At 46.4% G+C, this 12447-nt stretch overlaps 1 protein-coding gene and 1 long non-coding RNA gene across 4 annotated transcripts in view; one reads left to right on the top strand and one right to left on the bottom strand.

The window, feature by feature from the left end:
• LOC107838145 (uncharacterized) overlaps positions 1–6574 on the top strand; it is a 16649-nt gene extending 10075 nt beyond the window's left edge. The window contains exon 3 of one of the 2 annotated variants that reach the window (XR_001664198.1): positions 6480–6574. This is a non-coding gene — a long non-coding RNA (uncharacterized LOC107838145). Of the gene's footprint in view, positions 1–6467 lie in introns of both variants that reach the window. The other variant, XR_001664197.1, reaches the window with a different exon arrangement.
• Positions 6575–6675: 101 nt separating this feature from the next.
• The window catches only part of tbc1d12a (TBC1 domain family, member 12a), an 11882-nt gene continuing 6110 nt past the window's right edge, over positions 6676–12447 (bottom strand). The window contains exons 3-13 of one of the 2 annotated variants that reach the window (XM_007568024.2): positions 9374–9483; positions 9216–9298; positions 8999–9116; positions 8818–8924; positions 8643–8726; positions 8467–8561; positions 8330–8401; positions 8102–8230; positions 7883–7992; positions 7238–7496; positions 6676–7168 (exon numbers count right to left, since the gene is read on the bottom strand). In XM_007568024.2, the coding sequence (XP_007568086.1) occupies positions 7094–7168; positions 7238–7496; positions 7883–7992; positions 8102–8230; positions 8330–8401; positions 8467–8561; positions 8643–8726; positions 8818–8924; positions 8999–9116; positions 9216–9298; positions 9374–9483 (1242 nt within the window). In that variant the 3' untranslated portion in view covers positions 6676–7093. Of the gene's footprint in view, positions 7169–7237; positions 7497–7882; positions 7993–8101; positions 8231–8329; positions 8402–8466; positions 8562–8642; positions 8727–8817; positions 8925–8998; positions 9117–9215; positions 9299–9373; positions 9487–12447 lie in introns of both variants that reach the window. The other variant, XM_007568023.2, reaches the window with a different exon arrangement.

Below are 12447 nucleotides of genomic sequence, written 5' to 3' on the forward strand. Positions count from 1 at the left end.
ATTTTTCTTACAAATTTCTGACTTTACAATGTCAGAGAATAACTTCATCTTGCTGCTGTAAATTTGTGAATTTAATTATTTAAAATTATATTTATAATTATAATTTATAATTATCTTTATAACTTTTCAATACTGGACAATATCCAAGTTTAATCTTGTCAGTTGATCTAGTTTTAATTACACAATAGATTTTAGTTACTAGTATTATTTATTTACTTACCAACAATTATAATTTTATGTCTTCTTTGATTATTTTTGATCATTTATTGTCAGAGTTTAGAGATTAAATGTCTATAAAGCACTTTGTGTCACACTGGTATATATTATATTATGCATAAATAACTAAACAAACTATTAATACAAACTTAAATCAGACCAAACTTCTTCTTCTCTGTCTTTTAGATTAGTTGTAATTACCAAAATTATTTCTACTTGCCAAATGCCAGAAAACTTGATCAGAACATTTTTTTAGTGATTTAGAGAAACAATGTGTGTGTAGTTTTATTTGGTGAATAAAAACTTCTGGAATCAACTTTATGTGTTCAAAAGGAAAATCCAAGATGTTTAACATAAATCTATTTTATCCACATAACATAACATAACATATGTTATGTTATGTTATGTTATGTTATGTTATGTTATGTTATGTTATGTTTCAGTGTTTTGGGTTAATCTTCCATTAATCTTCACCAAAGTACAACTTTATTACATTTTACAAAGGAAAACTTACATTTTCAAAAAATTATAAATGGTCCTTTTATGGTTTAAATTATAAACATTGAATATATATTATTATTATTATTAAACACATATTTTCTGACTTTTTGTAAAACATAAACCATAAAATAAACTAAGAAACCATCAGTTTATTTTATGTATCTGTAAAATGATTATTTCACAGATAATAATTAATCTGTGAAGCCTGAAGGTGAAGCTGTGAGGTCAGTGAAAGACGTGATTTAATGAAGGCGTAGAGATGCGAGACGTGAAGGAAAAGTTGGGTTTGCGGCGTTTTGTTCCTCGCTGCCCTTTTCCTCTCTGGAACACCACTGGTGGCACATTCAACCGCTGAAGCTGCCAGCCAATCGCCTCGTCTCGTCTGCCCTGTCACCCTGCATCATAGGGGTCAAAGGGCGCTGTGCCTCCCAGTTAATGAGCCGGTGGGCACCCTACGTTCCCCCCAGCTCAGTGAACTCCCAGAATGCAGTGGGAGTTGGGGACGAAGCAGAAAGCAGGAGGAAGGTAGCGGCTCTGGCGATGTGCGAAGTTTACCTCCGACCCTGAAAGTCCACCTTCAAACACGCAGGAGTTTGGTTAGAGAAATATGCCGCGAGTTTCCCTCGGTGCTAACTGTTCACCCTTGTAATCAGATCATGCCTGCTGAGGGGTCAGGAACAAAGACATGCAAATTGTAATTAAATGTGCAGCGCTGGGCCGGAGCCCGTTTGATCGCTGAGCCCTTTCATGCCCCCTAATCGCTGCTGACAGCCCCTTCCAACAGATTCTGTGACAAACTTCTCGATTCAACTGAGGGGGATTTTTGAACTTTGCTTGTTCCTGCGGCCTTGGCTCCAGGTCTGTCAAACAATCCAAATCAATGACCCAATTGACCACTGGGCCCCTCGTTGATAACCTCAATGAGCTCTATGTTGCCATTCATTGTGTCGTAGGGCTACATGCCCGCAGCATTTTATGGTAATTAAACACTCGTTTGGTTCTGAGCCTGAACACAAACACTGGAGGTCCAGAAATCACGGGGCGGCTCCGGGGGGATGCAGGTGCAGCGAGAGGACAGAGAGATGCTCCGACCGCGGGACTTTCCCACCAACATGGCCCCGCGCCACTGGCACACTCATTAGGTCATTACAATAACGAAGGGGGCATTTTTTGTTTTATTAAAAAACTCATTATTCCCACAACAAAGGGCACGTACTGACCTCATTGGTGCCCCTGTTATCTGAATATGCTTTTATATAATGGAGCATCTAATTGCAACTCGGCGCCGCAGCTTTCCCTCCGTCCGACCCGTCGGTTTCCGCTCTACGAGGAGTGAAAGGAGAGCTAAAGAGGATCGGCCCTCGGGGGCCACTGACCTAATGGGAAACCGGCTTGAGTTCCTGCCGCCGCAGGAAGCTCTGAGAGGTGTAACCCCTCTCAGACCTTTTCACCTCCGTCTGCAGCCCAAATGGTTTTCTTTGAGAAGCACAGAAGAGAAAACGGGTTGGAAAAAGAAGAAACATCACCTCCAGAGAGATGGAATGTGATTTAAAACTGCATCCAAACCCGATCAATGGCAGATAAACTGCAGGTTTTAATTATGATGATGAATTTAATCATGTAAAAATCCCTGATTTGATCAGTGACGGACTGGATCGCCCTCTTTGCTCCATGATTGTTGGCTTTTAATGTCAATGTTAGACCAATGATTTAATGAAGAATCAGAATATGTTTTTGTTTCAGAGGCTGGTGGCCTTAAAGTAGGAGAACTATGATAACTGATGAGGTCAGGATTAGGGTTATACCATAACTTACTCATTAAAAAGTTCTCCACACTAACTTTTAATCACTAATCATAAAGAATACTTCCACTAAATCTAATGTGCTTTACCAACATAACATTTAGTGGCAGCTAACGCTAAAGCACCAGCATGGCATTTAAATCTAAGAGTCGGGGGAAAGACTTGGAAGCTGATGTCCGTCGATGTTCTCCATCTAATCTGAGTTAAACTAAACCATCAGTTTAAAGACGTTCAAGATGCAGGAGACAAAAAGACCTGAAACTAGTGGAGCTTTTAGAAAGTTTTGACTCAGGAGGCTGGAATTAGAAAACCAGAGATCACCTTCATCCACTTCGCCACCACTTTGTGTCGTCTGTCACCTCATATTCCAATAAAACCCATGTTAGAAATTAATTTTTTAATAAATTGGAGTCTAAGAATGGAAGGAAAATTCACAAAAGAAATGAAGCAGATTTAAGAGAACTGGAGATATCTCAAATGAAATGATCTCAGGTTGATGAAAATGCAATAAACACATCAGGAATCATCCATTACTGCCTGAATTAGAGTTTGAACTCTGTGGACGTCTGCAGAGATTTAAGATGCAGACGTGATGAGTGGAGAAGAAAAGACTGAACTGAAAGAATAAAGAGTTTAGTAGGAGAGATGAGTGATCCAGTCATCAATAAGGCTCCCAGACGTCCCACAGGACAGGAAACGGCGTGTTGACCAGCCGAGTCTACACCTGGTTCTCTCTGTTCAGCTCCTCTGTTTCATCCTCACAGAGAAAAGTTAAACTTCCTCTGACCGTAACGGTCCAGCAGCAGAGGAGACGGTTCTTTCAGCTGATGCAGAAAAGATTCTCTGGTTTCATCTCTTCCTTACACCAGAATGAGACCCGATCGGCATCAGGCCACAGGTCAGGGGAAAGTTAGAGCAAGTCCATCAAGACTTCGACACAAATTCAGTGATGAAAGCCGCCACGTTTTGTTTCTGCAACCTGGGACCAGAATCTCAGGACATCCTGAAGGTCTTGACTTGGATTTGGGATTAAAAACTCGAAGCCTGACTTTCGACTTGCCTTGATTTGAATAAAGCTTGAATAGATGTTACTCCTCTGAGTTAGAGAAAAACACTTGACACTTTACTTGGACTTTATCGCCAAAGACTTGAGACCTGATTTGGATTAACATTCTAAGGATTTGAGACTTGACTGTAGGTGAAACATTTGACTTGGATTTGCCCCTCAAAGACTTGACACTTGACTTGAAATGTCTTGGATTGACTTGTGTTTGACTTGGACCTGTGGCAAAATATTTGAGACCGGAGTTAGAACAACCCCTGAAAAACAGCAGACTTGAGTTTGAGCAAAATACGACTCGTTTTTAAGACTTGAAGCTTCACTTGGCCTTTCGTTTCAAAGCCTTCAGTCTTTTGCAGGTAAAGACCGGGACCTGAAACAGACTTTATTATCAAAGTCTTGACACTTGTCCCTAAACGACTTCCAGCCTGACCTGCTGAGAAAGACTTGAGATGTGACTTGGGAAAATGACTTGTAAACAAACAAGGCGTTGATGATCCATCACAAACCTGTGCTGAGTTCATTAAGTGGTGTGAAAACACCCGTCAGGTTTCCCCTCCGCTGGGTCTGTTCTGCTTTCTTACCCTCATCCGCTCCATGCCAGGCAGCTCTCCTTTGCCCTGACCTCCCGCCTCCTGCTGGGGCATCTCAGAGGCCCTCAGGGGCCCTGCTGGGCTCCTTCTTCCTCTCTGGCCCGCCTCTTCAGGAAAGACCTCAGACGGCTGCCAAATAGCTTCCCAGGCCCCATGTCGGCCCCACTCCTCGTCCTCCACTGGCCTCGGAAATACCTGAGGCCCCCGGGTGAGGGAACCTGCCGCCGCGGGGTCTTCACACGCCGTTTGAATCAGCGTGGAGAGAGAGATCTGCAGCCAGCTGAGGTTAGCAGCTCAGCTCTCCAGTGACGAGTTTGTCTTAATTAGATCAGAAGAACTCAAACCGAGACGTGTCGACTTCTGTAGTTTCTCTCAGAAGAAACTATTATTCTAGTAACACGACAACCTGAGAACGAAGATACTTTTGTTCAGTGGGCTGGAAAACAAGAACTGAGTAAAAATGAAAGAAAGGGAAACATCTCCCAGTTCCTGCTCTGAACTATTTCATTCATTCATAGCTTAGCAGCAGAGAAGCAGCAGAACAGTGAAGGAGACTTAAAGCAGGTCCTCTGGCTCCACCTTGTGGCAGCAGCTGCGCACTGCACCCTGCTGGTGTTTGGTAACAAGCAAACCGACTTCTCTACAAACTGCTGCACTTCTCACATTCTCCAAATCTAACTTTGGAAACAAACAGAACAAAAGATAATGAGTGTTTGTGAACGCAGCAGAAAACACAAGAGCAAAAAATGAGGAGCAACTGGAGTAAAATTATGACTGAGGGTGAAAAGAAGGGAAATTATTTACCGAAATGAAAAATAATAGAACTGAAGCCAAGTTCCTTCCTGCTAAATGAGTTTTTACTCTCTACTGTCACCACATGGATTCTAATTAAGGCGGATTGATGTAAAGTCACAAGCCATTGTCAGATGTCGCCCCCTGCTGGTCCAGGAGGAGTTAGCGCTGCTGGGTTTCCTTTGATAGAAACGTTTTAAACTACTTTGATTACTGAACTGTTTGGGATTGTATTAAAATGACTTTTGTGTTGTATTAATAAACATAATTTAATTCATATTTTAGTTGGGCAACATTTACATTTACTAAACCAAAGAGAGCAGAGCCATTTTTCTTTTTTTTTTTGAGGCCTTTTATTGAGTTTTTTGTGAACCCAAGTGGGAATGTTGGTGGTCATAATGTTTTGGCTGATGGAGGCCAGTCCAGAGTCAGGTTGCTTAGATATTTATTTACACATCAGACTAGTGGCGTCATATGAAAAAGAACATTTTTACAGTTTATTTACATCAACTGTAAGGCATTATGGGAAAAAACACTGAAGTGAAACAGAGAAGCTAAATAAGAGTAAAATATAAAACAGCTGAAACGTTTAAATAATAAAACATGTTGATGGAATAAGTTCAGTTTGACGTCGACGTGGGAGAGAAAGTGGATCCGGTTAGTGAAACACAAGCAGAGACCAGAACCAGAACCGGATCGGTTATTTTCCAAACTGGTAGAAAATCTTTGTAGTTTTTAATCCATTTTAGTTTCATTTGAATAATTTAATAATTTACAGCGTTTGGATCAGGAAGCAGTTTAATACTTTAACGTCGGAGCGTCTGCTGCCGGTACCGAAGGTCCGTCCGGTCGGGTTAGTGTTGTACCCAAAGCTTCATCCGGAACCAACACGAAGCGGGTCGATCCAGATTCTGATACGTAAAGATTCACACTTTGGTCGAGTTTTATTTTGAAAGAACCACTTCCTGCCTGAAGCTTCTAGTGTTGAGCAACTAGGTTCTGGGTTCTGTACCTCCAAACGGAACCAGAACTAGAACCACCGACATGTTCCTGGAAACATCAACTCTTCCTCTGATGCTCCCCAGGTGTGAAAAGGTCAAAGGTCAACATGTGAGGATGTGTTTTAATGTGAACAGGAACCGGTTTGGATCTTCACCTTGGATTCTAACGTTCCTCACAGTCGGGCCAGGCGGTTCTGCTGGTCCGATCTGGTCCACCCTGTTCCCAGCGTGGGGTCGGACCGTGGAGGTGATGAAACCCGACCGACGTTTGGGTTCAGAGAGCGAAAAGGAACCACGGAGGAAACGGACCGGAGAGGAACCACAGTGCCGACCAGAACCAGAACCAGGACCAGAAACAGAAACCTGACCAGAAAGAGAAACCTGACCAGAACCAGAACCAGGACTAGGACCAGAAACAGAAACCTGACCAGAACCAGAACAGAACCAGAAAGAGAAACCTGACCAGAACCAGAACCAGGACCAGGACCAGGACCAGGACCAGGACCAGAACCAGAACCAGAACCAGAACCAGGACCAGGAGAGGTAGGAGTGTTTTGGACTCGGTGGGAATGTTGGGCACCACGGAATGTGATGCGTTTAATGAACGGGAAAAAAATCGGATTTTTCAGCATCTGACCTGCTGATGGGACTAAAACCATCAGAGCTCCTGGGTCGGGTCCGTTTGGGTTTTTAACGATATTTATGACTAAAAGGTGTAACTTCAGCTTCCTGTCGCTCTTCCTCAGTACTTCTGCTTCTTCATCGTCGCTGAGTCACATGATCTCAGGGTCAACCCTGCTGCTGACCTCTGGGTGCTGGTGCAGGAGGAGCTCACAGTTTTACTCCTGGAAGGCGACCAGCAGGCGGGTAAACAGAACCAGAGCGGCCCGTTGGGTCGGTTCCGCTGGGTTGTGCAGGAATAAAGTGCTGAAAGGAAATCTGGATCCAGAGGAAGCATGCAGCACATTCTGACACGTCTGAATCCTTCATCTGGGATAAATACTGCTTCAGCTGATCCAGGAAGTGGAGAGGAACTGGACCGGAGAGGTTCTGGAGCGGTTCCCCTCCCGGCCAGCAGAGGGAGCACCAGAAAGTCCAGCCGTCTCTCGGCTCCATGTTGGGGCGGCGTTAGCTCCTCAGAGCCGGGCTGCCGGACTTCTCCGCCTCTCTGACGTTCCCGTCCTTCATCACAGCGGAGAACACCTGCAGACAGGAAGCAGGAAGTTACACAGGAAGCGGCTCCGGAGTGATTCTGCGGGAGTGGGAGCGGACCTGGGCCCAGCGGCGGTTCCGGCTGATCATGTGCGTGTTGGCCATGGCGGTGAACAGCGTGTGCGGCTGCAGGTCGTCGGGGAGACGCGTGAGGAACTGGGCGATGTGGATGAAGTCCATCTGCAGCAGGACGTCCTCGAAGAGGCGCAGGATCCCCAGGCCGGTCCGGAACAGGCTCTCCTCGCCGTCCCGGCAGAACACGTCCCAAACCCGGCACGCCACGTCCAGCGGGAGAGACTTACTGTACAGCGTGAAGATCCTGGACGGACCAGGCAGGGAAAAATTATACACATTAAAAATAATAATAATCATTTCAGTTTCAATTTTATTCTTTTCAAAATCTTTTATAAAGGTTTATTATATATTTCAATAATATATCATTTTAAATATTCTTTTGTTCTGGAAAAATATACTGTCTGATATTTTTAGGGAGAAATAAGTTGAAAAAATATATTTTAAAAAAATGTTTAAAAACTAGATTGAAAAAAGTTTTAATATATTTTTAAAATGTTAAAAATATTTCAAAACTTTTTGAAAAAAAAGCAATAAAAAAGTTTAAAAAAAAAAAATTTAAAAAATTTTTTTAATTTGAAAAAGCAAATAAATGTATATACAAGTATATTTATTGAAAATCAAAGCCCTCACCAGTCGATCAGGTAGAGGTCAGGGGTCAGGCTGTTGGTCTGGAAGTGGCTGAAGAGTCGAGGAAGATTCTCCTCAAAGAAAATCTCGAAGGCGGCGAAATACTTCAGCATCTGGAGGGACAGAGAGAGACGGGTCAGCGAGGTTCTGCTGTGGTTCTGCTGGGGGTCTCGTGATGCTCTGGTGTCGCTCTGGTGGTCTCCATGGTAACCGTCTCCTCACCAGCTCGTGGTCCACCCTGAAAAAGGCCATCTGACACGGCTTGTTGAGGAGGTTGGCGAAGGTGATGAAGGCTTCGGCTTCCTCCAGGTTCAGGATCAACACGGCGGCGATGAACGACATGCCCTGGACCTGCAACACACAGAACCGGGTTGGACTGGGTCGGGACACACAGAGCGGCCGTGGAGCCCGTCAGAACCGATCCGGGGCGGTTCTGAAGGGCGGACTCACGTAGCCGATGTCAGGTCGGTAGCAGGTGTAGGCTCCCAGCACGCTGTGCAGCAGGTCGTGGTACGGCCCGCCCTGCGGACAGAACACAAACGGGTCAGAGCAAACCGGGCCCGGCGGCGCCGCTGCAGGTCCGGTACCTTCTGGAAGATGAAGAGAGACGGGAAGGTTCTGGAGATGTCCAGCTTGATGAGGTCCAGACTGGACTCCCGGTCCGCCAGAGACGCTCCTCCGTCTGCAGAGAAACAGAACAAACCGGGATGAGCCGGCCCGCCGACCCAGGTCAGAACAGAACCTTCAGAACCAGGACCGGTACCGCTCTCGTTGTCGTTGACCGAGCTTGTCTCGCTGTAGCTCCTCCACTTCTCCTTGGCTCTGGACAGGAAGATCTCATACAGTTCTACAGAGACAACCAGAACCGGGCCTTAGAGACCCAGAACCAGAGAGGAGCAAACAGAACCCAGAACCAGAACCCAGACCCGGGTCGGTACCTGCTGTGATGTTGAGCTCGTTGCCGATGGCCAGGCTCCAGACTCGTCCTCGGACTCCAGGAGGAAGGCCCTGCCACCAGAGGTCCCGGACGCGCCTCGTCCCCTTCCTGAACACACACAGGGTGAGCTGCTGACCCCTGACCCCACTGACCCCACTGACCCCTGACCCCGGAGAACCTACATGGCGTCCCAGTGCGGCAGGATCTCGGTGTTCCAGACCACCATGGCGTTGGAGATGCTGTCCTCCTGCCGGTGTCTCTCCTTCATCTGGCGCTTCTTCTTCTGGGCGTCCTTCATCTCTGGAGACAAGAGGTCAGAGGTCAGGGCTCTGCACCAGAGCGTCCTGGGGGTCAGAGGTCAGGGCGCTGCACCAGAGCGTCCTGGGGGTCAGAGCTCACCTCTCCTCTTGGCTCCTGCCACCATCTCCTCGTACTCCAGCTTGTGTCTCTGCGTCTCCTCCAGGGACTTGGCCGGCAGGTTCCTGGGGACAGACAGAGGACAGTCAGCTGGCCAGACCGTTGTCATGGCGACCCGGGACGGTTTTGGCGGGACTCACGACGGCCGGTCCTCCAGAATCAGAGCGGTGGTGGACAAAGGCTCAAACTCCAGGTTCTTCCTCCTCCCTGCCGCCGGGGGGCGCTGTGGACACGGCGAGTCCTCGTCCTCCTGCTGAGGACAGACAGACAGGAGCTGAAACCCAAACGGTTCTGGACGGAGACACCAGAGCTCCCTGCATGCTGATGAGGACACGTCCAGCTCCTGATGAATGGACGTGTCTGTAGCGGAACAATGAAGGACTGATTCAGACGAGGACAGCTGCACACCAACAACAGAATCCTTTCATATCGCCGCTTCCACCTCCGGCCAGCAGGGGGAGACAGAGGAGGACAGGATCAGACTGACTGGCTGTTCATCTGACCAGCAGAACTCAGACCCGGTCCAGGTCCAGATCAGGAATCCCAGGAAATAAAGGAGAGATCGTCCTTCCACATAGTTTAACGCCTGAAGACCTTTTTCTGCAACAAGTGATTAGAAATGAACCGTCTCACCTGCTTCCAATAATCAACCTCACCTTTTTTTCCTTATTCCCCCCTCCTCTATTTTTCTGCTTTTTTTCTCTCCTTTTTCTGTTTTCTAATTGTTCATCCTTTTTGTTTTTTCCTGTTTTTCTTTTTTATAATTTGTTTCTTCATCTTGTCTTTTTTCCACTTTCTCCCTTTCTCTCTTTCCTTGATATTCTCCTCTTTTTTCTTTTTAAATTTTTTGTCCCCTTCCTTTATCCTTTCTTCTCCTATTTTCCTTATTAAATTCCTCCCTTTTTCTTTTCTTTCCTGCTTTTTTCATTTTTTCTTTTGCTTTGTTTTTCCAATGTTTTCTCTTGTCATTTTTCCTTTTTTCCCGTTCTACTTTTTCTCCTTTTGTCTTTATTTTCTCCTCTTTTCTCTTTTCCATTTTTCCTTCATTTTGTCCTTTGTTGTTGGACATTGTGTCTAAATATTTGTGGCAACGTGTCAGAATTTACACTTCCATTATTCTCCAATAAAAGGCCTCCATGATCAGAGTCTGGTTGGTTCTGACCCGGTTCTACTCAGCAGAACCCGGCCAAGCTTTAGGTCCAGTCATCAGTTCCCTCTCAGTAAATTCCCACCAACCAGACTCAGAGTCTCAGCTGTTTCTATTTCATCCCTGGAGTAGAAAACATCTGTCTGTCCTGTAATCACATCTGGGAACGCCGTGGCAACTGGGACCGCCGCCATCTTCCTCTTCCTCCTCCTCCTCTTCCTCCTGACGTGTCAGCCCCTCTCAGCCAAGCCACATGTGGCGTCTGCTTTCCCTGAGTCATGTGACCTGAGCAGAAACAGCAGCAGCTGCCAGACGGTCTGAGCAGCAGGAAGAGTCGCGGCGGGCGCAGCGCTCTGAGGGAGCGGCCATGTTGCTGCTGATCGCCCCTAAACACCAACCCAGCAGGGAGAGAGAGAGGGTGGAGCGTTGTTGTTATGATCAGCTTCATCTACAGCCGCCTCCGTGTGCCGGTCGCTTAGCAACCACCAACACCCCCACGAAACCCATTTACAGACCCAGTTGAGCCGTGAAAACAGGCGAGAACCGAACCGGACCGGACCGGACCGGACAACAGGTGGTCTGGAAGAAAAACCAGCAGCAAACTGGTTTCTATGGGAAACTGGTTTGGTGTTGTTGTTCCACTGCTAATAAAATCCAGCTGTGGATTTACTGCTGCATCTGGGCCAAAATCAGGACCAAACCTTAGAACTGCACTGCAAAAACACAAAATCAAGACAAGGACTTCTGAGAAAGTTTCTAGTGCAAATATCTAGAAACATTTGAAATAAGAAAAAACTAATTTAAAAGTAATTTTTCAGCACAATATAGGAGCTTGTTTTAAGGCAATAATTCCTCTTTCATTTTTTCTACTTATTATTTTACTAAATTAATTAATTACTTACATCACTCCATTATATATATTTTATGAATTTTATAGCTTATGGTTATATTTGTGTTATTAATATTTAACACCATGGATGGAGGAGCTTGTCAACTAATAAGTAATTTCCCCTTGAGATCAATAAAGGATACTATATTATATTTTATTTTAGCATTAATAATAAAAACTTAAGTTATAAGTGAATAATCTGCCAAGACATTTTAACTTATAATATGGTAAAAATGTCTTGCTCCCCTGGCAGATTATTTCCCTTATAACTATACTTTTTCATCAATATTAAGGAATTATTGACTTAAAACAAACATCTATACGCTGCTGAAAGGTTACTTGTAAGTTAGTTTTGTATTTTTAAAGTGTAATAAGATATTTGGACCACAAACTGCACCAAAATATTTGGATAGATTTTGTGTTTTTGCAGTGTGACGATGTTCCAAACTAAGTTTCTGCCTTGGTTTGGTTTTGTTGAGGCGGTATCATGCTGTGGGATTGGATAATTGGCTCAGCCTCTGCTCAGCCTCTGCTCAGCGTCTGCTCAGCGTCTGCTCAGCGTCTGCTCAGCGTCTGCACAGCGTCTGCACAGCGTTTGCACAGCGTCTGCACAGCGCCTGCTCAGCGCCTGCTCTGCGTCTGCTCAGCGTCTGCTCAGCGTCTGCTCAGCGTCTGCTCAGCGCCTGCTCAGCGTCTGCTCAGCGCCTGCTCTGCGCCTGCTCTGCGTCTGCTCAGCGTCTGCTCTGCGTCTGCTCTGCGTCTGCTCTGCGTCTGCTCTGCGTCTGCTCTGCGTCTGCTCAGCCTCTGCTCAGCCTCTGCTCAGCCTCTGCTCAGCCTCTGCTCAGCGCCTGCTCAACCTCTGCTCTGCGTCTGCTCTGCGTCTGCTCTGCGTCTGCTCAGCGCCTGCTCAGCGCCTGCTCTGCGTCTGCTCAGCGTCTGCTCAGCGTCTGCACAGCGTCTGCACAGCGTCTGCTCAGCGCCTGCTCTGCGTCTGCTCAGCGTCTGCTCAGCGCCTGCTCAGCGCCTGCTCAGCGCCTGCTCTGCGCCTGCTCAGCGCCTGCTCTGCGTCTGCTCAGCGTCTGCTCAGCGCCTGCTCAGCGCCTGCTCAGCGCCTGCTCAGCGCCTGCTCAGCGCCTGCTCTGCGTCTGCTCAGCGTCTGCTCAGCGCCTGCTCAGCGC

This window comes from Poecilia formosa, unplaced genomic scaffold (genome assembly GCF_000485575.1).
Source record: "Poecilia formosa unplaced genomic scaffold, Poecilia_formosa-5.1.2 Scaffold216, whole genome shotgun sequence".
Classification (NCBI taxonomy): domain Eukaryota; kingdom Metazoa; phylum Chordata; class Actinopteri; order Cyprinodontiformes; family Poeciliidae; genus Poecilia; species Poecilia formosa.